Below are 26,312 nucleotides of genomic sequence, written 5' to 3' on the forward strand. Positions count from 1 at the left end.
CTTATAAGAAAACATGGAGATTAATAGAAGCCACCACAGATTTATGAAGAGAGAAAATCATATCAAAAGTATCCAATGTAATTTGAAAGTAATAGGCTTTGTAGATAAATGTACAATATGTCATACATCTTGGCTTTAATAATGTCTACATGGTACTGTTATTAACGAAGTTAATAAACTTATCTAGTTGAAAATACATTAGGTAGATATAAAGCTGGCTAGAAAACTTGCCTGGTATGTAATTATAAATGGTTCACAACCCAAAAAGAGGGATACATCAAGCAGATGTTTGCAGTGTTCTCCCTTGGATCTGGTACTTACTCAATATTCTCATTAATGGTTTGAGTGGTGATTTAGAGCTCATGGCTTTTGAGTTGCTTAGGCAAAACCAAATGTACAGGGACAACCTGAAAAAACTTAGGCTGCTGTTCAGTAGGAATGGGGCAAATTGTTATGTTTAGACAGGAAGAACCAGGCACGTGTGTATCTGAATGAGGAACTACTGGCTTGAGGAATGCTGTTGAAAGATCTTAAGTTTAATAATGCTGATCCTGGAAAGACGAGTGAACAATATCACATTGTTGTAAAATATCCAAACACCATGCAGAAAATTAAAGTATATATTTGTAAGGAATGGGAATTTCAGCTGTGTCCAGTTTTATCCTTGAAGAAAGATGTTGACCAACTGGATAACAGAGAATAGCAGTGATTGTGATATGTGTATAAATTAGTAGAAATATGAAAACCATTATCCTAACATACGATGTATTTGGCGAGAATAAAAATAATTTGTTCTTCATGTCTGGTTTTATTGGGATAGTAAGTAGATGATTTAAATTACAAAAAATGATAGTTTCATGTCAGACCATCATAAAAAACTTTTTACAGAAAAAAGAATATTACAACTGTGGAATATGTTGTCTGTATAAAGAAGGGGGACTCCTCTGGCAGTGCTCTTTTAGAATAGTTTATAAAGATAAGACAGTTATGTCATGTCTTGTTACAGGAAGATGACTAGAGGACACCTTGAGTTCTTTTCTCAGGCTCAGACTTTATGAAATTAGCTTTATAAAGTACATACTGTATTTGAAATTGAGGAAGTATTTAGAATAATAACGCTGGCTTTGAGACCTTTTTCTAGACTGTCATTGACCAGTATTTTTATCCAACAGTTAAAATATTTAAAATTCATTTTTAAAAATATGGATTAGTTTTTGAACTGTATATAAAGGATGTAGCTACAAGATCCAAACACATATGTTTACAGTGATTTTTTTTTTCCTTATTCATCCCTGAATCATATCTTTTGTGTTACAGGACATGAAAAAATTTGAAGTTGAGCTGAGAGCCCTGCAGACTGCTCTGGAGCAAGCCCAAGCCACACTGACCTCTCCAGAGCTTGGACATTTGAGCTTGAAAGAACAACTTTCTCACAGACAGGTAAAAGGCTAGGACCTCAAAGTTGGCATTTGAGTAGCGTGAGCATGGTGACACCAGTTGTGGTGTTTCTTAGATGGGTCGTTGTTTCACAGTCTTACCCCAAATTACTGCCAAGGGAATAAAGGATAGAACAGGAAAAATCACTCTCTCGAAGGGAATTGTTGAAGCGTAGTCCTTTATGATTCTGTTCTTAGGCTGGTGCAATTCTGAAAAATATGTATCCAGTCCAAGTCTAATCCATATGGGTAATAATAATAAAGCTCAGTTCTTATCTGGTGCTTTTAATCAACAGGTTTTTAAACTACTTCCTAAAGAATGTCTGGATTGTTATCACCATTTTATAGGAAGAGATGCACTGAGATAGTGTGTTGCTAGCTCCTCTGACAGTCAATGGGAAAGTTAAGAGAAAATTCAGTTTCCTTAAGCACTGTTACTTTTTTGTGTGTTTACATGGATTACCTCTGTAAGATGTTGCTGCTTTCTATATGGCACTTGGCCTACTATAGAGATTTGTCAATTTGTTGGTTTTGGTTCCAATCTCATGACAAGAAAAATAACCCAAGTTACAGCTTTCTGAGTTGATTAAGAAATATTTCTGATGCAAGCTAATATAGAGATTGAACTGTCCTTGTCAGCTGGTGAAAACTAAATGTCAACAGATCAATTTTAGAATTAAAATCTGCAAGAAAACATATAAATGAAAGGTAAATTTGCAGAGCTTTCTCTCTTGATAAAAATATGCAGTCTTTATTCTGGCGACTTGCAGCAGAAGTTCAGAATATGGCATGGAAGAGTGTAAGTGAAACATTACCCAGCATAAGAGTAAAGGAGTACGGAGCTTATAGTGTTGTATCTGTGTGTTCTTCGTCTTGGCTCTAAAAGGTCTCACAGTATGCCTTTCTTTTCTACAGAAAGAGGCTGTAAACCCTACCCACATGTTTTACCAGACCTGAGAGGGGGTCATGGCGAGTGCCTGGCTAGCATGCAGCTCCCAGGCTACCTCTGAGTGCCAATTGCACAATAAAGGCACCCACTGCCAGCACTATGGGTTCTACTAAAGGCGAGGCCTCACCAGTGATGCCCGATGAATCGGTCTTTGTAACAAATTTCTGATAATCCACCATATGTCATGAAGGCACAGAAATAAAGAGCAAACTACAATCCTCTCATCAATATACACTTCAGATCCACTTAGCTGTCTTTCTGCATATGGTCTAGGAGAAGGAAGATACCAGTCTCCTTATCCCTGTTTGCCGCATACATTGTCTAGCTAATTTTATCTATTGAACTTAAATCCTTTTCTAATGTGCTAACGCACTTTCTAAAATGCCTTTTTTTAAAAAAAAAATGTTTTTCTGTCAATGAGTACATTAAAATTCCAAATGAAGATAAAAAGAATGCTGATGAAATCTGTCCTCCAGTCATTGCACTTAGACTCTTCTCAGGCATGTGAACACACAGCTTGAAAGGGCATTATGAGCAGAATAGAGACTATTGACAAAGGCATCTAGTGCATGATTATTTAAAGGAAAACATTTCTGTGTAGCTGTGTTTTTTTCTGTGTGATTGTCTTTCGAATTTTAGGCAACATTTTTAGAGTTTTTTTGTATTTTGAAAGGAAGTCTGTGAACACAGTGGGATTCATTTGCTAATTTGAAAATGTTTTGTGTCTCAGCAGGCAGTTCCAATTACATTTTAATGTTAACATATATGTATATATAAATTACTCTTATGCTGCTTTGGTTTGTAGGTCTTGGAAAGATATTTTTTCCAAATATGTTAACAGAAATATTTTTGTACTTAGACATTTAGAAATAGGCACTACTATGCTTTCTGGTTGATTATTTTTATATTGATGATATGGACTTTTTGCTTAACTAGTATTTAAAAGAATGCTCATTTCAGATAAAGCAAATTGAGACAAAGTGTGACCGGATTATACTCAGTTTAGAGAACAGATAATCAAATTTATTGTTTGTCTTAGTGTTTGAATTAATTCTTATTTTTATTTTACTATATCACATACTCTGGAAGTTCTGCAAAACTGGCTTATTGTGGCACTGACTTTGTTTCCAGCATCTGTTATCCGAAATGGAGTCACTGAAGCCAAAGGTTCAGGCAGTACAAGTCTGTCAGAGTGCCCTGAGGATTCCTGAAGAGGTTGTCACCAGCTTGCCAATGTGCCACAGTGCTCTCCGACTCCAGGAGGAGGCCAGCCGCCTGCAGCACACTGCCATTCAGCAGTGCAACGTCTTACAGGCAAGTGCAACTCCATCCCATGAAGTACCCTGAGTAAATTGAACAGTGCCGTACAAGCTGTGATGAAAACAAAATTTCATATCTCTGTGCATTCCTCTTTTCTGCGTCAGTTATTTCTGACTCCGCATTTTAGGGATTTTAACATTCATAATCATGTTATTAGTTGATTTACTCATCAGACTCTCGTCTCGATTCTTTCCTTGAGAATTCTCTCCTTGATCTTGCTGTGGTTTTTGTAATGCTGGTAGGATTAACAAGACAGATGTCTAATATACAATTACATGTTACTTTTATAATTTATATGCACAGTTAATGTAGCTAATACATCGTCATAACATCAACTGCTTATAGTAATTGCATATAAACTACTGAATACACTAAATATCATTGTAGGATAAAAATCATGATTTTTTTTCTCTTTATTAAAAATGTATGTATATGAGGATGTCCCTGCCCATTGCAGGGTGTGTGTGGACTAGATGACCTTTAAAGGTCCCTTCCAACCCAAACAATTCAGTTATATATTTGCTTTCTGATTTTGGAACCATTCAGCATGTATTAAATTTGCATTTTCAAGTCTTGCTAAATACAAGAAAACCAGGTTTTGCTTGTTTGTTTGAATTCATGCTTAAACACATAAAAGATATTCCCAAAGAAGAGAAAAATCATGTGGTGGTTTTTTTTTATAAATAGTTAAAAGGATTAAACCACTGAATTCATTACAGTTCACAGTATTTCAGAATGGACTTTTTCTTGACTATATTCCTGCTTTGCTTACTGGACAGATGTTAAGTTTGCCCTACTTCAGAAGGGAGATCAGTCATGCTTGGAATAAGTAAATGCTTATTTTCATGTAGAAAACTCAATACTTTTTTTCCTCTGTCTAGGAAGCAGTTGTTCAGTATGAGCAATATGAGCAAGAAATGAAACATTTACAGCAGATGATAGAGAGTGCCCATCGTGAGATCAAAGACAAGCCAGTAGCAACCAGTAACATCCAGGAACTCCAGCTCCAGATTTCACATCATGAGGTAAAAGAGCCAAAATGCAACTGCGTGAGCTCAATGACAGCTCATTGCCCCCCATATATAAGCAACTTTCATAAATTAGCTGAGTAGCTTTTGAGACTTGCTGGAAGCTAGCGGAGCAGATAGACTTAATACCAGGTAAGAACCTCATGCTGTTGGTACTATGTGGTGTATTGATTTGATTTTTCAGTTAAATGTGTCCTAGTGTCCAGACAACATTATGACAAGTGAAATGACAATGCACAATTCAGGGACAGTTATTTCTTGGGACAGAAAATACACCATTGATCTGTGTGTCGCTTTTGGCACTAGATGGCACCATTTCTTTACCTTTGAATTAAAAGCTGTCTGCTATTATATAATCATCACCTGGTGTTATGTGTGTTGCTCATTTTCTGTCTATTTATTACAAAAGTTACGCAGTGTAAACACACAGCAGTTTGCTTAAACAAACACTTCTGTCTTTTTAGTAGTGAATTCAAAATGCTACTGTTCTGGAACAGCAAATGCAGGAGAATTATTTCAGCAATACACAGTAATATTGCTGGAGAGACGACTGACGCTGCAGGGAGGAAGAAATTACAAATAGGGCAGCTGCAAAATAGGCAGGTTTCATACTTGCAAGCTTTCCATGTTTAAAGATAAGCAGATTTGAAAGACTCAGATATACATGGTTTTGGTTCATATTTTGTCTTTTAAATACCTGTGGAAAAGCATAGCATAAAGGGGATATATTGGACTGTATATTTTTATACTACTTCAAAAGGCAAGTCTGTCAATGTGCTTATTAATTTAAGAAAATAAAACTTACAAGATTCTTTGTTGAAGCCTGGATGAACAAGAACTTAAAGGGACATTTGTAGCAGCTATATTTAGAACTAAAATAAGAGGAAGAAAGTAAAAGTACACCTTGATTTGTTGGAAGCTTGTATGTATGCATGTATGTAACTAGTTAGTGTACCATGTTTCTTTAGATTTTCAGATAAGAATGTGGGCAACTACCTCCATACTTGTGAATTATTTTAATAGGTAATACAGTACCTCATAGGACATTGCTTTTATAAGTTGCTTTATTTTCTTTTTCCAATCTCATATTTGCCTCTTTTTCCTTGCCTGTCTTTTCAGTTGAGAGTGGTATGCTAAATACTCAGTGCCTTGGACATGAATGCCACAAATGTTAATTGCAACTCAGTAATGTTGATGGAGTTAAGTTTATTGAATAATAATAATTTCCCATTGAGCCCTGGAGATGCCATTCATCGAGCATTAGTGAATGACTGGTACTTATGAAAAATAACAGATAACTATTCCAGCTGCTAGACATCAAAACTGTGGTGTGATTTGATTGCAGTTTCTTGTTTGATTGCTCTAGTTGATTGTTTTATACTCAAGACTTTGCTTGGTTTCCAAAGTAAGCCTTGTAGCTCCAAGAGATCTTGTTTTATTGCTGATGTGGCAAATGATGACCAGGTACCATTGAAATCCAGGTAATAAGGTGTCATCCTCAGTCTTTGTGATGCTTCCGTTTGGAACTCTGTATTTCTTGGTATGACTGTTCTGCAGTCTGATTTTGTGGAAATATTTTCCCGAAAATAAAACAAAACAAAAAAATCTTTTAATTTTACCAGCCTAAAGCAATAATCTTATTTACTTTTTAGAAGATACTGCAATTTATTATTGCACCTGCTAGATCTTGCAACTTCTGTTGCTATTTTTCCTTGAAAACTTGTGGTTGCAGAGAAATAAAAGCAGATGTGTAAATAAAGCAGAAATATGTATTTCAATGAATAGTCACTGATTTAGCAGGCAAGCTTATACAATTGTTTTTGCTTTACAAATTAAAATTTTTTCTTGTTACTGAGCCCCTATAGAGAAAGGAATTATAACCTTTACAGAAAACTGAAAATCGTCACCATTTTTATTTTAAATTTATTAATTGTATGCTTTGAAGCCAGATGGGATGAACTAGGAAGTAATACAGAGAAGACAAATTAGTTTCTAAGATTATTAATTTCCATCTTTCTTCTCTGACAAAACTTGAACTTATTGTGCTGCTTGGCCATGCAGATAAACCATTTCATCACCATAAAACCCAATATTTTAAATTATGCTCTGCTTTAGGCCAGGTTATCCAGCTCTTTTTAAAGAAAGTACTATGTGCAGCTCAGCTTTTAAGTCTGAAGACTTACACAAAACCAAAACAGTATTAAAATGTAGCTTATCCAAACACTGGCAAAAGTTATCCAGTCTGTGTTTAATCTTATATGACTGATTGTTCCTATCACATTTGGTCTTGTTAGTCCCTGTGAGTTATTGTTTGAACAATTCATTCTTTCTGGCGAGAGCTGAATGGGGCATTTTTTTACAGTTGTGGTTACCCCATGACCTCATTTCCATGGCATGCACTCTGCAGAGAAGCTTCATCTTCCTTAGATAAAATGAAACATAACAGGGGAAAAAAATAGGACAAGAGGAGGGAGAGACATTCCCCTTTGCTGCAGTCTGAACCGTATACACTTTGTGTTAGGTTCGGGCTGGATGCGAGTGTGAGGTGTCCCTCCCTTCCTTCTTTGATAATCATACACGCAGAGCCTTCTGCAACACTGCTGGTTTTGCTTCAAAGCTCTCAGCTCTGCAGTTTAGTTGTGCAGCCAGACGCAGCCTGACTTCCCTCCACTATCAACATCCTGCTTGTCAGCTAGTGCAGCAGCTTATGCAGCTTTCTGAGAGGCAGTGCTATGATGTTATTGGCTGGACTTGGAAGGGAAATCTTGCCTTTGCCACGGAAGCTGAAATGCAGCTGGTCCTGTAGCCTTTATTGGCTGCCTCTGCATTAGGGAAAAAAAATGTTTCCTCAGGAGCTGGCACAGAAGATCAAAGGATACCAGGAGCAAATTGCTTCTTTGAATTCGAAGTGCAAGATGCTGACGATGAAAGCAAAACATGCCACCATGCTGCTGACAGTGACAGAAGTGGAGGGGCTTTCAGAGGGGATGGAGGAGCTGGATACAGACCTGCTCCCAACACACGCCGCTCATCCCTCGGTGGTTATGGTAAGGAATATCTCGGTGCTGTTTATCTAAGCAGCTTGTTTTGCATCATTGCAACACTTGTGTATGGCAAGTTGACGCAGCTTGCAACTACGTTCTGATTTTGAAATGGCTGGAGTGGGGCAAGACAACAAGCTACAGCTTCCCTTTCCTATATGTTGCTTTATATGGGTTTTCAAGACTTGTTGATAAAGGATGAAGTTATTTAACAGACAAATACCAGTGGAAGTTGTCTGTAATAATATGCAAATATAGTCCTTTTTTTTTTTTTTGTATCTGTCGGCATACAAGAGCAAATGCCAAAAAACTACTGAATTGCAGAAATAACATAAAACCAGAACAAATATTATTTCATAGCATGTTGTGGTGTATAGGTTTTACAGACTATATTTTTAAACTTCTTGTATGGTTGATAATTGATGTGATAATTGACATTATGTTGCTTTGTGTTGGAAATGAAAGCTGGCTAAATACTGCTATAGTCCTCATGTCTGAATTATTCTGCTTTTGTTTGTTTCTAATTGGATCTCCTTACAAACGTAGAGCTTATGCTATTGGGACTTTTGCCTGAGTGAAAAGTAGAGTGCAGATTTCAGGATTTATCAGTATATAATAGCATTGAAGAAGCAAGAAATATGTGTTGCTACTCGATTGTGTGTATTTTATATTTTAAGTCTATTCCTTGCTGTTCTAACCTGGCCTGGGTACTGAGGCAAGCACATCGTTATTCCATAGGTGTCCATAATATTTCCGTATGTGGCACTTATTATATTAGAAGACATTTAGGGAAACCCTGATCTGTTGTTAGAGTTGCTTGTTTTACATTCTCTTTTAAATTCATTGGAATACAGGAGAGCATGTTCACATTGAAGCATGACAAATAAAAGATACTATTCATTCGACCAGAATTTTTAAACTGGTAAATGTAAAAGCATGAAGTATGACTAAATAATTCCATCATAATTTTAGCCATGTGTTGTTTTTTCTTGTTTTGATATCAATCTAAGTAAACTCTAAGTTGAGGTAACTGATTTTCTTCCTGTGCTCTGGGATTACTTTTCCTGTGACAGATGACTGCTGGTCGCTGTCATACACTGCTCTCACCTGTCACTGAGGAGTCTGGGGAGGAGGGAACCAACAGTGAGATTTCTTCTCCACCTGCCTGTCGCTCTCCCTCACCTGTGGCTAATACAGATGCTTCTGTTAATCAGGTACCTCCCTCTTGGCATCTATTCAGCTTTTATCTCAGACATGCATGGTTCCATTCCACAGGTGGTTTATTTAATCCTCTGCAATAACATTTACCTGTAACTAAAAGGAGCTGAGGCTTAGCCTCTAACCTAACTGAACTTTCAGGTTCTAATTCAAATTGAATTCTCAGTTTAAAATGTGTGAATCTGGTTTTATGGCTTGTCACTATTTTTAAAAATAAGTTCTGAGTAGCAATTCCAAAGGTCTTCCGTGACACTATTATTTTCTATTTATAACCTAATTTTTACTTTATCAGTAGTACGCCGTGGAACCTTGCATCCTGAGAAAAATTGTGATTTTTTTACTCACATTAATAAAAAAGTTGCATTATGTCCACATACATCTATCTTACCATACAATTGGCATTGCAGCATTGAAGTCACAGTGTGGTATCTGTCATCTAATACCATTTCAAGTATTAACTTCTATCTATTTTATTTAATATATTGTTCATTCCATACTTTCCATGACAGTCTATTTTAAATGCTAATGAGGCAGATCAGTGATTTCATTGAAGGTAGATTTTATATCATAACAAGGCTCTGGCACTTCTAATAGGAACAAGTGTACATCAACATTGATTAAAATGTAAGGAATGTAGTAGCATGTTGATCATCACACACATGAAAGCACATATCAAATGTTAAGCTTTAGAAGATTAGAAACAAGCTTTAGGAGCAGTCACCACTTCACTGAATTCATCATGTTGTGAGTTTTGTGGTTGTTGGGTTTGCGTTTATGTCTGCTTCCAAAATTTACCACTGTAGACCTGAAGAGTAGGATGTGTTGTGTTGCATTGCTGAGTTGGATTTGAGAAGTTTGAGCAAGATGCCCATTGATCCCTTCCACTAATTTCCAAGTTACATGTGATGCTATAGAAGTTGCTAAATATAAATGATTTGTTTTCATGAACTGATGTAAGAAAAAATACTGAAGTAAGATAGTAAAAATGGTGGCAAAATCTTCAACAGTGTGAAAAAGAAGTTATAGAATGAATGAGAAGGATTTTTCTAGTGTTCTGTCATTTCAAATATCCAGAAGTTTCCCAGTTTACTTACAGTAGAAAGGGAGGTATGTATTTCAGCACAAAAGTCTTATGACAATGTTAATCAGTGAAAGGGTTAAAGAACCACTAGCTACTTGCTTCCTACTAAACAAATCCAATGTCACTTTACTACATTTCTCCAAAAGTGTAAAACCAGGCTGACAGCTCCAGTAATTCAAATAATGACAAAAACCCAGTGAAGATGCTGTTGCACCATGAGCTGACACCAAAATGCAAATTTTAGAACCTGTAGTTTACTAGGGTATAATTGAAGAAAAGGATTGTCTTTCATTTAGGAGATCTTTGAAAAAAAGTAAAATCTCTGGTGTTATAATAATCTTAAAAATTTACAGAAGAAAGTTTCTTTAGTGTGGTTAATGTTGAAATTAACTGCACAAGCTAAACAGTAAGGGGAAGAACATTCCAAAATGCAGTGGTTTTCTTACAAAATGCTTAGGTTCACACTCACATGAGATTAAAACTAAAGAAGCTGTGAAACTGTCAGTGCTGATCATTCTGAATGCCCAGACAGACTTCAGGAAAGAAGGTTGGTTAAAAGAAAAAATCTAGAGATTAATGAATTAGGAGCTTAAATGTGAGTTACAATATTTTGCATTCAGTAAGACTCACTAAAACTAGTTTGGAAAGGTTTAAATTTTTAAGAAAAAATGATTTCTCACACTTAGATCATCTGCAGGAACTTAATTTAGTCTTTGGAAAAAAATTAAAATCTCTTATGAAGTGGGGGTTGGGTAGAGGAATGTTGAATGTTACAACTGTTTTTACATTAATTCCTAATAATCTCTGTACAGTCTTTCACCAGGATGTCCTAACATCTTTTAATGGTGAAATGTAGGTGGTCTGAATTCAAACATCTATGCGCAATTTTTAGATTACTAGTAACTAATGAAAATATATGTGCCAACTGTGTATTAGTGGAAATACTGGTTCCACATATTGAAATAGATTAAAACAAGACCATTAAAATAAAAAAGTGGCATATCTACCACTGTTATAAGTTTACAGTCACCTAGTTTGTTTGTTGTATGCTGAAACTCCTCTAAAAGCAGCAAGCTGGGAGGGAACTATAAAAATGTTAACTTGAAGAAGACTGAAAAATTTCATAATATGTGATATTTCGACAATAGATAGCTGTCCTTCATTGCAGTTTATTTTGATGTATAGCCCAATCAGACTTTTCATCTGTGCTGCAGTACTGAATGACAATCCCCTGGGGCTAAAGCTTCTCACACATACCCAAAGGCACAGTTGGTTAAAATTTAGCACATTTTTAAAAACTAGTTTTCCAAATACGCAATGCAGAGCAATTGCATTTAAAAAGCTGAAGCCTTGGAGGCCACAGCTGACCCTGTGATTCAAGTCTTTGACACTGGGTTGATGTTAAATGTCTTTCTATCTCCTTGTACCCAGCCTACTTGATCATGCTTTCTCCTTCCCTTATGAAAACTCATCTAGTGTGCAACAGCCCTTGTTAAATATCTTCGAAATCTAAACACATCCCTTGCCTACATCATAACAAGAAACTTTGAGTACTGTTTATTGGATAATTTCCATAAAAGCAGGCATGAGATGGTAGAGTCTTTACAGGGACAACAAAATCTGTGACTCTAAGAACGTCTGAATTTGTGCTATCATCATGTGAAAGCTCTGGCAAAAAGAAACTTGTGAGTTGTGTAGTCCGGAAAGTAGTTGAAAAGGTGGGGAAAGGAATTGCTTTTCCCTCTCTGTAGAAAGTCCTTTACTCTGAAAACCATGACTAAGAAGTCTCAGAAGCACAGCTTTTGTATTAGCTTTGAGAGAGGACTGGTTAAGGGATGGAGAGTAGGTGCAGTCAAGGCAAAATGAGAAGTTGCCTGCAGTGGTGCAATTTTTCACGGTGACTTGGAAAGACCACTTGTGGTTAGAGTAAAAAGTTCTGAAATTGCAGTACTGAGTGCTTTGCTAAGCTGTTTCTTATTCCCCGTTAGCTCCTTACTGCCATAAACACCTTCATCATTTTTTTTTCTAAGTTTCCCAGTTATTAACTGTGAAGATGGACCTCATCTGACACTTTTGGGGAGTTTGATGTGCTGTCCATTCTTCTGTTTCTTTGGAGAGACAGACTTTTTCAGACATCCTTAGTAAAGAGGTGTGATTGAGCTGTCTGTAAAATCCACTCTTGGCCGCTGCTACCTTTTAAAAATATTGGTGGTGATATGTGAGCAGCAGCTTCTTTGTTGAAATGTCCATCCAGGAAGCAGTAAACCTGATAGGAGTCTTTAGTCTTGGAGGACGGAATATAGAGCCATACCTGTTCAGCTGATGGGTGGTAGAGTATTTTCTAGGACAAGTGGATATTCTGTGATCCCTAGGTTTGATTAGAGAGACCGAAAAGATGACTGTGACTAGGTAGTGACCTGGTGTCTATGCTCTTCCAGAGCCTGTTTCATTTTGTTTTGTTCTCAGATGGTGTCAGATAACACATTGAAGTAACATTGGGAAATAAAGATTCTGCTCCAAATTAAGGTTCTAATTTTTTTCTGAGTTCTGGTACTTCAGAAGTAGACTTGTTTAGTACCTAAACTGTATATACCTATACAGAATCACTGAGTGGTTGAGGTTTGAGTTGGAAGGGACCTCTGGAGATCATCTGGTCCAAACCCCCTTCTTCAAGCTGAGCTACATACAGCAGGTTGTATGGGATTATTTCCAGGTGGCTTTAGAGTACCTCCAAGGTACTCTACAACCTCCCTGGGCAACCCGTGGTGGTGTTTGGTCACCCTCACAGTTAAAAAAGTGTTTCCTAATGCTCAGGGGGAATCTCCTGTGTTTCAGTTTGTGCACACTGTCTCTGGCCCTTTCACTGGGTTTCACTGAAAAGCACATGGCTCCCTCTTCTTTGCATCCTCCCTTCAGGTATTTTATACACATTTATACCTTTAGATTTGCAGTGCAACAAATGGTCTGTGGTCTGTTCTGTAGACACAGCTCTGTAAGCTGCCAGGTGAAAGGCACTTTAGTTTTCTCTCACTGACATGGCTCAACATGCTGAATTTTCCTCCGCATCATATAGGGTTGGGAAAGAAGACATTTCAGAAACTGGCAGTCATTGTAAAAGGATTTTCCAAGTACACTTTTCAGTAGATTTTGAGCAACTTTTTATGCAAATATTGTGATAACTCTGAGACCTGCCTGAAAGGAGGTTTTGTCCACCCTAATAGTTCTCTACCAGCTTGTAGAAAATCTCTTATTGGTTTCATTGGCAGCAAAATTGTGTCTTAAAGGTACATTTACAAGTTCGTAATGATTGAGGAAACTGGAAAACATCTTCTATATCATATCATCTAGAGTAAATATTTATTTATTTGGTTTCTCAGAGGTTTCTTGGTAGTTTTGACTTTGTGAGGTTTATTTTAATGGACATATGCAATGGTGCAGTATATGGGGGGATATTCTTCTACAGTACCTTTCATTTTGGAAGTGCAATAATCTGCTTCATGCTTGTAGGACATTGCTTATTACCAAGCCTTATCTGCTGAACAGTTGCAGACAGAAGCTGCTAAAATTCAACCCAGCACTTCAGCCACCCAGGAGTTTTATGAACCAGGCTTAGAACCAGCTGCTAGTGCCAAATTGGATGATTTGCAGCGCTCTTGGGAAACACTGAAAAATGTGGTAAGTGGTCATCTGGAGGGTTCAAACTAATCAGCTGCCTTGTGAGGAATAAAACAGTAAGTACTGGCTCAGCTAATATTCTTCTCTGCAAGAAGGGTTTGGAACTAGATGATCTTTAAGGTCCCTTCCAACCCAAACCATTCTGTGATTCTATGATCCTATGACGTATGAAAATGGGCAAAGTTTTGATGGCGTACTATACATTTTCATTCTTTGCAGGGATACAATAGTTATTATCAGATATTAAGAATGATGTCTAGTAAATTGTTCACATCCACATGTTTGAGTGCATAAAACTAAGATAAGGCATGAGAATGCGCCTAAGTTTTCCCTGCTTATTAAAGTATATATTTTTCAGTCACAGAACCTAGAATCTGACTGATGCATTTAAACAAATAAATATTTTTAATATGGATAATTTCCTTTATAATTTATAATTTTGAAAACTGTAGTTGCAAGGTTTTTTGTTTTGGTCTAAACATAGAAATGTGTGTAACCAGAGCCAGAAAGAGCAAATCCTGTGTCAGAAGTTAGTTACTTTTCATTCCCCTTCAGATCAGTGAAAAGCAGCGCACCCTCTACGAAGCTCTTGAGCGTCAACAGAAGTATCAGGATACACTCCAGTCTATATCCACAAAAATGGAGACTATTGAGACCAAACTAAATGAAAGTCTGGAACCTGCTAAAAGCCCAGAGAGCCAGATGGCTGAACATCAGGTAAACACTTATATGTGAGAAATATACAGGTAACGCCTGCTCTCTGTCTATCTTTAGTTCCATTTTTTTTAGCTAGTGGTATTCTTCATGGCTGGATATCTCAAAAATATAAGGTAGCTATATGAACTTTCTCTGTTAACTCTATGTCTTGCCTTTCTGGACCTCCCACTGTTTTAAAGATGGCAGTTCTTAAAAAGGAGACTTTAAAAAGTAGAATCAATTATAAGTGGTTTTTCAATCAAAATTTTCAGCAAGATCTTTTTTTGAAGATCTTGTTCAGTTACACTTCCACATCCTGTTCTTCAGCATCAGTGCTACTAGCATATATTGGACTATTTATAATGCTCTCAAATTTACTAAGATCGTAACCAATACTCATGCATTACAAATCAATTAAATACAGTCTTTGCCCTGTCAAACAAACAAACTCAAGCACACAGAAATTCCCTGTCAAGGGAAGTCTTGAGAATTATGCTCTGAATAATAAAAGAATACTTTATCAAGTAACTATTCTGACATATGTCTCATAAGCTGACTCATCCTCCCGTTTCTCTTTCAAACACACACTTACTTGTTTACTATCTTCGCCATATCTACTCGAATACCCTCCAGAAGAGTTTTCAGAAGAATAAATCTGTATGTATAATACTTCCAAAAGATTTCCATCTTGTGATATCTTTGAAATTTGAGATAAGTAATTAAATATATATTTAAGTTATAAGCTTAAACATCTAAAAGCAGGATTCAGTCTTTCTGAATTCTGACTCTACCAAACCAGCAGAGATATATTGCACTATTCTTTGTTGCTTATGCTCTCCTGGGACAGTCATCTTGACTTTTATATTAAGTCTATGCCTCCTGATGTACTTCCTTCTCACTGATGAATGAGGCAAAAACTTTTCTCTGCTCTCATTTCTAAATAGGCTTTGATGGATGAGATTTTAATGTTACAAGAAGAAATCACTGAGCTTCAGACATCGTTAGCACAGGAGCTGGTTTCAGAATCACTGGATGCAGAAGGAGCTGATCATCTGGCATTGCAGTCCACTCTTATGGTCTTGGCAGAACGAATGGCCACAATTCGAATGAAGGCATCAGGAAAACGACAACTATTAGAGGTACAAGAAAAAAACTTTAGGAGTGGGTCTTTTAGACCACGTTCCAAATTTTCAGGGGCACTTTTGACAGCTATACTTCCATCAAAGTCCATGGTCACCACTCAATGCATTAAAAAGTCATTTTCAGTTCCTATCATTTTTCACAATACCTTTCCCTAAGAAATTAACGTTCTTTCCTTCAGTGAGCCTCTCTGTGTAATGCTAGTTGTTAAGTAACCAGAAGGAACTTGGAAACACACTGCAGAAGTCATTATATACATATATTATGTATATATATAGATATATATGTATATGAAGTTAGGTGTTCTTAATATCCTCATTGACGTTTTCTAGATATGTTCGCTTGATATTCCTTGTCGTCCACAGGAGAGCGGAAGTTAAAAGTCATTTTACCTACAGTAACCTTTTCAGGAGTCCTGTCTCCAAGCTGAGAGACAAGAGAAGAGGGGAAACTTAAAACAAGAAATAACATTCCTTCTGAACCATTTGCAATGGTTTAGCCCTAGCACAGCTAAATTTTGGCAGCTAAAACTGTGCAGCTGGATTCTAAACTTCTTTCCCTCCTGCCCCCAGGGAAAGGGGAAAGGAAAATGAGAGGTAAAAAAGGCTTGCAGGTTGGAAACTAAACCTACAGTTTTAATGATGATGATTATAATAACAATAATGGTAATAATAATAATAAAGAAAACAATAAAATATATACCAATATATGAGATCTGTCTCCAGCTCACCCCTTGATGACTATACGTCATCACAAATACTGTAGAGCAGACAAGAGGGAATGGGTCCATGGGTGGGAGGGAGCTGAGCTGAGGAGCTGGATTCAGGAAAGCACGGACCCAGTATCAGGAGCAATCAGACAGACGAGATCCTCACTGGATTTTGGCCATTGCAGAAGAGGGTGAGACCCTTGTGATTTGTTAGTTTTATACTAAGTATGACATGTATGGGATGGAATACGTTGTTGGTTGGTTTAGGGTTACCTGCCCTATTCACTCCTCCTCTCAGGTGAGGCACTTTTCCACTAGCTAAAAGGATGGCCTTGGTTGCTATAGGAATAAATAGAAGTATTGGCCTTTTTTCATAGAATCATAGAATAACCAGGTTGGAAGAGACCCACCGGATCATCGAGTCCAACCATTCCTATCAAACACTAAACCATGCCCCTTAGCACCTCGTCCACCCGTGCCTTAAACACCTCCAGGGAAGGTAACTCAACCACCTCCCTGGGCAGCCTGTTCCAGTGCCCAATGACCTTTTCCGTGAAGAATTTTTTCCTAATGTCCAGCCTAAACCTCCCCTGGCGGAGCTTGAGGCCATTCTCTCTTGTCCTGTCCCCTGTCACTTGGGAGAAGAGGCCAGCTCCCTCCTCTCCACAACCTCCTTTCAGGTATTTATAGAGAGCAATGAGGTCTCCCCTCAGCCTCCTCTTCTCCAGGCTAAACAACCCCAGCTCTCTCTCTCTCTTTTGCATACCATTGCCCTGCGTTATCACTTTGGGAGAAGAACACTGAGCCCAGTTGTTCAGCCATTTTTCAGATTCATATGGGACTATTCAAAGGTGAGCGAGTCTTGCTGGTCACTCCCGGTTGGTCCAATAGATGGACCAGCTGACGAATAGAACCAGGAAGGCTATGTTGGTGCAGTATACATTGGAGCTTCACGTCCTTCCACACCACACAGCATACAGATCCTTCGAGAGGCCAGACAAGGTAGACAGCTCTTCAGTCTTTTCTTTACCCATGGTGACTATACCAAAGGCCCACCAGTAACCTGTTGGGTCCTTGAAGTACCCATCTCACGCCTCTCTTGAGAGACTGTAAGACTAACAGCCTGCTGCTGCCAAAAAAGGCAAGGCTGCTCTCCTCTCCCTGCAGCTCACTCGCAGCTCTGTATCCCCATGCATCTTTCTCCGTAAGTAAACAATGTTGTGCTATTTGAGCAAACCAAGTCAGTATGGGAGAAACCCAAAAGAAAGCTGCAAGATCAGACAGGAAAGACCTCATCTCTAGAAGGCTGTAATGGCAGAGATCCATTGAACGACGTAAAAATACATTGACTTAACTGAAACAGAATTTACATCACCAGAGAAGTAAGTTCATCAATTGGATGCAATAAGAAGTAAAATATACTTGTAATTTGTACCTCTAGGAAAAACTGAATGAGCAGCTGGAAGAACAGAGGCAAGAGCAGGCTCTTCAAAGGTACCGTTGTGAAGCTGATGAGCTTGACCATTGGCTACTCAATACCCGAGCTACACTGGACTCTGCATTGGGTCCTGCTGAGGAACCTATGGACATGGAAGCACAGCTAGTAGACTGTCAGGTAAAATGTTCATCTAAACCTTCGAGGGCTGATCAGAATTGACATAGCTTTATCTATGAAGAGGTAAATAACGGAACATTATGGTTAAAAACATTATTGAGTGGGGTGAGCCAGCATATTAGTGGCGAAGAATTTCTGAGCTCCTTATTACCTCATATATGGTCAGTTAGCTTCATCAATAATTTGTGAAATAAAATATAGCCTGTTATTCACTTCTTATTAAAGATTGCCAACAGTGCTTTAGAAAGCACAGGTAAAGACACCAGTAGGAAAACAAAGTATTCTGACTGCTAGAACATTTGAAACTTCAGAACTTTATTTAGAACTTTAGAACTCTTTTTTTTTGAACTTTTGGAGGCATTTTGTTTTGCTTTAAAGGCCTTTTGTTTGCTTCACTGACTGTTTTGCTCCACTTGAGCTAGAGTTGTTCAACAGTTCATTTGATAGGTATGAAAACACCTACAGTGTATTTGTACAGTATATGAATTTAATATCAATCAACCCAGAATACCAAAACAAGTGAGGAAAAATATTTTGCAGCAATAGGGGTAATTGCATATAATTTTATTAACAAGATATGAATCAGTCATAACATCCAGGTTCTCAAATTAGTGGGAGCTTTCCATTTTTAAATGAGAGTTTAAAATAGCATGATTATTATATTTAACATTACAAGGTAGGTAAGAGGCAGATGGATAAAAGATCCTTTTTTGTGTTAAAGAATGAGGATGTTTACTATTTGAGAATAAATGGGAATTAAGTTCCATATGAATCTGGTAAATTAAAGATCTTGTTAAATTTCCACTGATACCGCTTTATTATTGGAATTTTCAGTCTGCTCAGCCTCAAGCACTCTTTCAACACCTCTCCTTGGAAGCTGTCTGTTATGTAAGCATTGTGAACTTAAACAAAATGGTCAAAATTAAAAAGAACAGTTTACTTTGTGGAAAAGTTAATACTGCTGTTCTTTTGCTGGTTCTTAAAATATTAATGCAATAAGGTTTTAAAGAATCCTTTATTTTTTCCACTTTTTAGAGACTCTGCCTATCTTATCCTACACACATTCTTTCAGGTGCAAATTTGAAAGTTTATACTTAACAGTTTCTATGGAAACAAAAACATCTGATATCAGGCTAGGTTTTTGAGCAAGAATTGTATGACCTTTGAGTTTGGAGGATCAAGAGGTACACTATGTCTTTATTGCATGAATTGTTAATGGAATATCAGGAAAGTAGCTTTTGAGAATAAACATGCTAGAGATTGTCACTTTTAAGTCTCTCTTTAGACTAAAGAGGATTATACAGAAATCCTTAAGTCCATCATGCACCAATCAGAGAGAGCAAATAGTGAGAAGAGAAGCTTATCAATGCAGCCAGAGCAACACATAGGAGGCGGTAGGAAGCATTTCACTAAATGTACATGAAAGAAGGGGAAAGAAGTAATTCTAGCTGTGTGCTGTTTCTTATAATTTTGGATGTTACTCTAGCATCTTAGCCACCGTTACCTTTAATGTGCAAATAAAGAGCATCTCCTCTGCAACAAATCCTTTATTTCAAATAACTTTTTAATTTTTTATTTTTAAAAATATTGCAGACAGAAATGGCAAATGCACATATTTGCAGACATATTCCTAAGGACTCTGAAAGGAACTGGAAGACAAGGCAATGACAATCTGACTTGCCTTTAGCTTGGTGACAGGCGAGGTAGGCCACAGGTGGTCTTGCCAGAAAGCATAGCAGATGCTGCAAAATGTATGAATTTGGTTCTTTGGTTTTGCTGCTGCAGAACATGCTGGTTGAAATAGAGCAGAAGGTGGTAGCCTTGTCAGAGTTGTCTGTGCACAACGAGAACTTGCTTATGGAGGGGAAGGCTCACACCAAGGACGAGGCAGAGCAGCTGGCTATGAAGCTCAGGACACTGAAGGGCAGCCTTCTGGAGCTGCAGAGAGTGCTCCACGACAGGCAGATCAACATTCGGGTAAGTGTCTCTTTCCAACTTTCTTTACAGGCGGCAGGAGGTTGGGAGATTTCATAGCCGTTTTATGCAGCTAGGAAAAGGAATATATAAGTATTTTACTAGTTTAATTTGAGCTATTTCTCTTTAGCTAGTAAATGGAAATACACTTCTAAATAAAGAACTGCCTAGCAAACTTTAGCTTATCAAGTTAACAGCACCACTTCATATTGAAACTATCCTAAGGTCACTGTCTCCACTGAAATGACAATAATAATGTAGATAAGATGATTAGCTTGGTCTAGATATACTCTATTCATGTTCCCAGTCCCTGTAGATGGCATGTGCTCTGAGGTGTGATCCCTCCGCAGCAAAACAACAATCCTGAATGCATGCTTTCCTCCCTACAACATGAACAATGCAAAGAACAGGTGACAGGTAATAGGTGAATGATAATGAAACATTTTTAAATGTGGCTAATTCTTAGTGGCATCATGATGCCAAGCAAAATATTATGTAAACAAAGATACATTTAACCTCAGTCTTGTCCTAGGTTTCTACTCCTAGCAGCCTTGTTCTGCTTATTTCCACTAGTTAATTTTATTTAGTGGTTGGTTTTGTTTATTCTTTAGGTTAAACTGGCATGTGGAGAACCGAATACATACAAGAAACTGAACTATGTAATGTGACTGAATGGTTTTGAATTTTCTTGCCCTGCTGTGACTGTGTGACTTCCACCCCTCACCCCCCTTCTTTTCTGGGCTTTGCTGTGCAAATTAAACACGATAAGCTTCAAAGATTCCTAGCTTATAATGCAGATTAAAGTCGGCTGAGAGGTTAGCTTGAGAAGTCACTTGAGTGCTAAGAACTATTTTTAGTCCAAAGCAACTGGATAACTATAAAACTTAACATAGCTTGAAAAAAAACCAAAACCGAAAAACAAAACCAAAAAAACCAACCAACCCCTTCCCCCTCAAATACCTCAACCAAACAAAAAAACAATTCCCCCAAAACCTTCAACCAAACAAAAAAAAATCCCCCCAAAACACACCAAAAAGGAAGGAAATCCCCAAGATTATTCCTATTGCTTCTAAGATGAAGGAACTTTAAATGTTATTTTTGCCTATTAAATCTCATGACTAGGCAAATGAAAAGTGTTATTAACACAATGTAAACATGTAATACTATATTCTGATATATTACTTGTGAAGTGAAAAGGCATCATAATTTTTATTGCTTCATTTAAAAATATGCATGCTTCCTTTTAAAATATGCCTGCTGCATTTTAAACCACGATTATGTGATTCAGTTACTTAAACTTTTAAAACAGATATTTGGGTGATTTTCTACTCTTGAAGATAGCAGCAAAATAAATTCCAGATATAGAATATGAATCATTGAAGAGTCTATGTGCATGCAAGGCTTAAGTTTCTTTGTTAATGGCAAGCCTTTTCTTGACTTACAGATCATGGAAGAAAGTAGGTATAAGAAGTATAGCATCTTAAAATTTTCATTAAGCACTTTTTCTCAAATAAGAAATTCTATAATTTTTTTTCATGAAGCATGAAGTATTTCTTATGTATTGAGGCTCAGAGCATCAGATGCCAAGAAATGCACTATCTCTACCTGCTGCCATTATTAATCTGAGAAACTACATGCTGACAGCACTATTGCTCCTGCATGTTAGAAATGTAGACTTACACATGTCTCTAGATATAATAATAACCTTGTAATTGCCCAGAGACATAGACCAACCTGCACTCAGAAAGGGAAGGATCCTTGTAAGCTGCACTACAAGACTAAGAGCATTGTAAAAGCTGAGCTATATCTTCCTTAAAGTAATATCTATTATTCCTGCAGCACAAGGCTTTTTAGGAGGTGGTGTGAGACTCCCTGACTTTCTTGCCACAATTTTAGCTTTCCTTCTAATTTTAATTAATGAATGTCACTAATGATATGTAAAAAGTGTTTTGAAGACCAACTTTAAATAGAAACATGCTGTATCAGGAGAGTTCCAGCCTACATTGATTCTAAATGTAGCATTTTTAAAGCACTGTGTAAGATATACAAAAAGTTGTCTTATTTCTGTTATCTGCTGCGGTCTGTGGCATAGAGGCAATAAAAATAGACTCCTTATTAAACAAAGAATTGGAATAGTTTCTGCTGTAAGAAAAAAGAAGGTCCTGTTTATTTAATTTTTATTAAATGTATCTGTGCCTGAAGGTTGATTTCACTTCTGCAAGACAAATATGCCTGATCTAAGTTTCTACAATTCTGAACTCCTTTGAAAAATCAATTTTATCACCACTTTCTTCAGGGATTTTCCAGTTTTTTTTTCTGTGCTAGAGAGGATAATCCTCAGGAATGACAGCTTCAAGCATTTATTTACATGTCTATTTAAAGGAAATGTAATACACTTCCTTCAGACAGAATTGAACTGAAAATGCAGGTGTATTTTTCAGACTTATTTCCTCTGATTTGAGAATGATAAAATCTGATTCACAAATTATTTTGATCTAAACTGTATGCATAATATCAGATTTGTAAAACCTCATTGCATCCACAAATGCCACAATCCCTTTTACACTGTTTACTGTTGCAGAAACTGTGGGACTACTATTTGTTTGTCTTAGTAAAACTCCAAAATTGAAGCTTCTAAACCCTCCTCCCAGACAAGAGGAGACTCAGAATCTAACTGAAATCAATCAGCCTGCCCAAATGCCACAAAAAACTGTTCTCTAAAGGAATTTACAAGCTGAACAGCTGTTGTCTCTAGACCTTATAAAATGAGACAAACTTTTTTTTTTAGAATTTACAGAAAGATTGTCTTTTTTCTCATTTTTAATAGAAAAATTAAAATTCTGTCTTTATCCCTCACGTAATACTTTTCATTGCTTAATCTGGTATCCTGTAATGACATTGTTCATGCTCCAACTACATCAGCTTTTCTAGAAACTGGTCATTTCATATTGCTATTTCATAGAGCAAGGGCTAACAGTTCTTTCCAGTTCTAGATAGCTGCTTGCATGGTTTGGTCCTCTTGCAGCATGTATCCTCTAGCACTGATCAATCCTTTCAACTCCAATATACTCATCATCCCCCAAAACTGAAATCTCACACCTAGCTTCTACTACTTAGCAAAACTCTGCTGTTTCAGTGCCTGATGCCAGGGACACTGGTTCATCCCAGGTGTTAGTATAAGGAGCTGAGGCAAGAAGGATTTCCTCAACTACTTTCAGCCCTAATGGTCAATGCCTGATTTGAGACAAAGACTCTCTGGAAGGTGGAACATATTTTTGTTTTGGAAAGCCTGTTGTTATATCTGAGCCATTTGGCGCTCTTACTCTATTTAGACTAAGGGGTGAATCGTGGTCAAAATATGAATTCTCAAAAAATTAAGTATATAAACAAAATGGCAAATTAACTAAGCCCCATCTTTAGTTCTTGAAGCTTAAAAAAAAAATTCTACAGTCATTGTGTGCCTGCAAATAGTATAATAAATCCAGAGAGATGTGTAGAACTAAGTAGCGAGACCTACAAGTCTGTCTTGAATGTTAGACCTAGTGTATTAAAATCCCTACATTTGAATAGATTGGCTGCTAAAATAATTTAAATTTACAGCCAACATGGATTTCAGAAGTCAAGGATTTGATAAAGTAGGTTTTGGAACTACGAGGGTATTTGGGGTTTTTTTGTTTTGCATACACAGAAAGCCTGTCTAATCACTCCTGCAGGGAAAACACAATGACAGAAGTATGAAGTGAAAAGGCTGTTCCATTTGCTGTTCTATCAGCAGCCTGCAACTTGAGAGGTGGAAAGTGGCACTACCTATAGTTTTGAGTTGATGAGCTGGATCTGCTAGCTCTCTAGCAACATAAGAGATTTTACAAAATCTTTATTTCTTTCCCTTAAAGCAGGGATCGTTACAAGAAAAGGAGGAGAGTGATCTCGACTTTGTTTCTTTACAAAGCCCCAGTGTCCAAGAATGGCTGGCACACGCAAGAACCACTCGCTCACAGCAACAGCAGAGCAACCTCCAACGACAGAAAGTTAGTGTTTTGCATTTGTTTTACTCCAGTCTTTAGATCATGCTTAACGTTGTAGCTGAGCAATTCTTGTTAATATTTCCACTGAAATCTTAATTTTTTTCAGTTTCTTACTCAGTTACTCAATGCTTTTTTAATGACACATCTGAACTGACTCTCCAGGGGGACCAAACTTCCTGGGTGACCATGGTTAACTTATTTAATCACTCTATTCTTCCACTGTGCATTGATAGAGTTAAATTGAATCACCATTAAAGTTACTCCAAGGAGATGTTTTTAGCAAAGTATTTGCTAATAATAGTGATCAACATTGTCATAAAAGAAAAGATATACTCATTACAAAGTATATTGCGTTGCATGATTCACAGACATTCTCACTAGGTTAGGTTACAGAAACTGCATTGCTTTAGTCAAATAGCTCAACAATCTGGTTCATGTGACCAATTTTTCTGTGTCTCTATGTGAAGGTTTTGCACTGCTTTTTCCAGCAAGCCATATCAGAAACAACTCAGCTGTCTCTGCATTACTGTTAGGCAATGTAGACATATCCTTCCAAGGCAAAACCAATCTGTTTGAGGTTTGTTTTGGTTTTTGTAATTTGCTGTGCTAGGAGTTGGAACAAGAGCTAGAAGAGCAGAAGAATCTGCTTCGGTCAGTAGCGTACCGTGGAGAAGAAATCCTAACACAGAAAGGTGCTCCAGAAGGCCTTCATATAAGGTGTGCTTCCGTGTGTTCTTCTGTGAAGTAGACTTCTATAGCTGTGCTTAGTCATCCTTATGATTATAACCCTCTTCTGCATATAATCCTTTAATCTTTTTTTTTTTTAAATAATTTTTGTACAGCACCTGGGATACTGGAGTCCTGGTTTATAATTCAGGGGTCTGATAATATAGTTCCACAAACTGTTTTGTGCTATTAGGTCACATTCTGCATTTAGAAATTTCTTCTAATTCTTATTATCACGCATCACGCTAAAATTACAAACTAGTAGTATTAGACAAGTGATGAATCAATAGCTATGACTTTATGGTCCAGCATTGGTGTGTGAATCATAGCTGATCTCTAAAATGTCATAATCTGCCATTGTAACTAGATCTTCCCAGATGAGGTAGTCAATATGGTAAATATTTTTATTTCCTAATTTCATCTCCTGTGTATATTTTCTTGCCTATTACCCAACTGAGGGACAAATTGGATGTCTATAAAAGCCTTGGCTCTGACTAGGAGAGAGTTCATTCCTAGAGAAGGCAGAAGACGACCACTACTTACTGTCGATGCAGACCTTTAGGGAGCAGGAAGGGCAAGATCTTGGGAAGAGGAAACCAGGGTGAACATTATCAGCTTAGGATTCAAGGAGCAATCAACCCTTCATTTGAAATACTTCCTTGATATACAACAGTAGTAGTGAGCATCTCTGTGGCTCCTCTGTCATGCTAATGAAGTCTACAACATAAAGGTAGTTCCTAAGGAAGCAGAACTATGACTTATGCATAGAGAATGTAAACTATACTCAGTAAGTTCTTTCCCTCAACAGTTGTATTAATTAAGTTTGATTTTTTTATTATAATGCCAGAAAGTATTTATCATATTTCCTTCTGTTTGAGGCTTCCTTCACTCACATAACGTGGTACTACAGAAACAAACAAAATAATGAAACAGAAAATGCGGAAATTCATTTGCTACTTACTAAAGTGAAACTCTTGTGATTGTCATTGTCATGCATTAAAATATCAAGGTATTTTTGGCATTTTGAGTGAGGAGGTGTGGAAGGAGTCTCATAATTTTTTTTTTATTTCGTACTTTGAAGTAAAACTTGTTTAAAGGTTATATTTCAATGTAGTATATATTCAGTCTGGTTTGGTTTTTTTTTTTCTTTATATGAGTGCTTGCAACTCTAAACAGTTTTGTAGCAAGTACATTTTGTCCCATTTGGCAAGAACTTCTTGCTATTACAAACCAAACTTTGTCTTACTATCTGAAAAAAAAACAAGTAAATCTTTAAAAAATAGCACTTAATTTCAGTGTAGATTTTCCTGATTGAAAGAGGAAATAAATACCTTCTACAGTTATAATTTTTGTATTTCTTAAACATTTATGCCTTTTCCTATTCAGTGAGAAGCCTGACACACTCTCTGAGGAATTAGGCTTGGAAGGTGAGAAGCCATCATCTGAAGAACAGATGAAGGTGAAATGGGAAAACCTGAGCCAGGAATTCAATACCAAGCAGCGACTGCTCCAGAAACCTTTGGAACAAGAACAGCTGGTAGCTATTTTTAATTTCTCTTTGCATTTTCTCTATGACAGCAGTTGAAGCAACATGAGGTACAGTATGTGTGTAGCGGAGGCATTAAGGTGGTGCAGTTAACAGAAAGAATGTGGAACAGTTTATTTTTGTGTTATCTTTA

The 26,312-nt window shown here is 37.1% G+C and overlaps 1 protein-coding gene across 1 annotated transcript in view; it reads left to right on the forward strand.

The window, feature by feature from the left end:
• Positions 1-26,312, forward strand: part of SYNE1 (spectrin repeat containing nuclear envelope protein 1) — a 285,435-nt gene that overhangs the window by 183,515 nt on the left and 75,608 nt on the right. The window contains exons 87-99 of the mRNA XM_069852100.1: positions 1,318-1,440; positions 3,517-3,703; positions 4,591-4,730; positions 7,586-7,780; positions 8,848-8,988; positions 13,581-13,748; positions 14,304-14,465; positions 15,389-15,583; positions 17,735-17,908; positions 19,694-19,885; positions 23,779-23,910; positions 24,518-24,624; positions 26,020-26,170. Coding sequence (XP_069708201.1) covers positions 1,318-1,440; positions 3,517-3,703; positions 4,591-4,730; positions 7,586-7,780; positions 8,848-8,988; positions 13,581-13,748; positions 14,304-14,465; positions 15,389-15,583; positions 17,735-17,908; positions 19,694-19,885; positions 23,779-23,910; positions 24,518-24,624; positions 26,020-26,170 — 2,067 coding nt within the window. The remainder of the gene's footprint in view (positions 1-1,317; positions 1,441-3,516; positions 3,704-4,590; positions 4,731-7,585; positions 7,781-8,847; positions 8,989-13,580; positions 13,749-14,303; positions 14,466-15,388; positions 15,584-17,734; positions 17,909-19,693; positions 19,886-23,778; positions 23,911-24,517; positions 24,625-26,019; positions 26,171-26,312) is intronic.

The sequence above is a fragment of the Phaenicophaeus curvirostris genome, chromosome 2, assembly GCF_032191515.1.
Source record: "Phaenicophaeus curvirostris isolate KB17595 chromosome 2, BPBGC_Pcur_1.0, whole genome shotgun sequence".
NCBI lineage: Eukaryota > Metazoa > Chordata > Aves > Cuculiformes > Cuculidae > Phaenicophaeus > Phaenicophaeus curvirostris.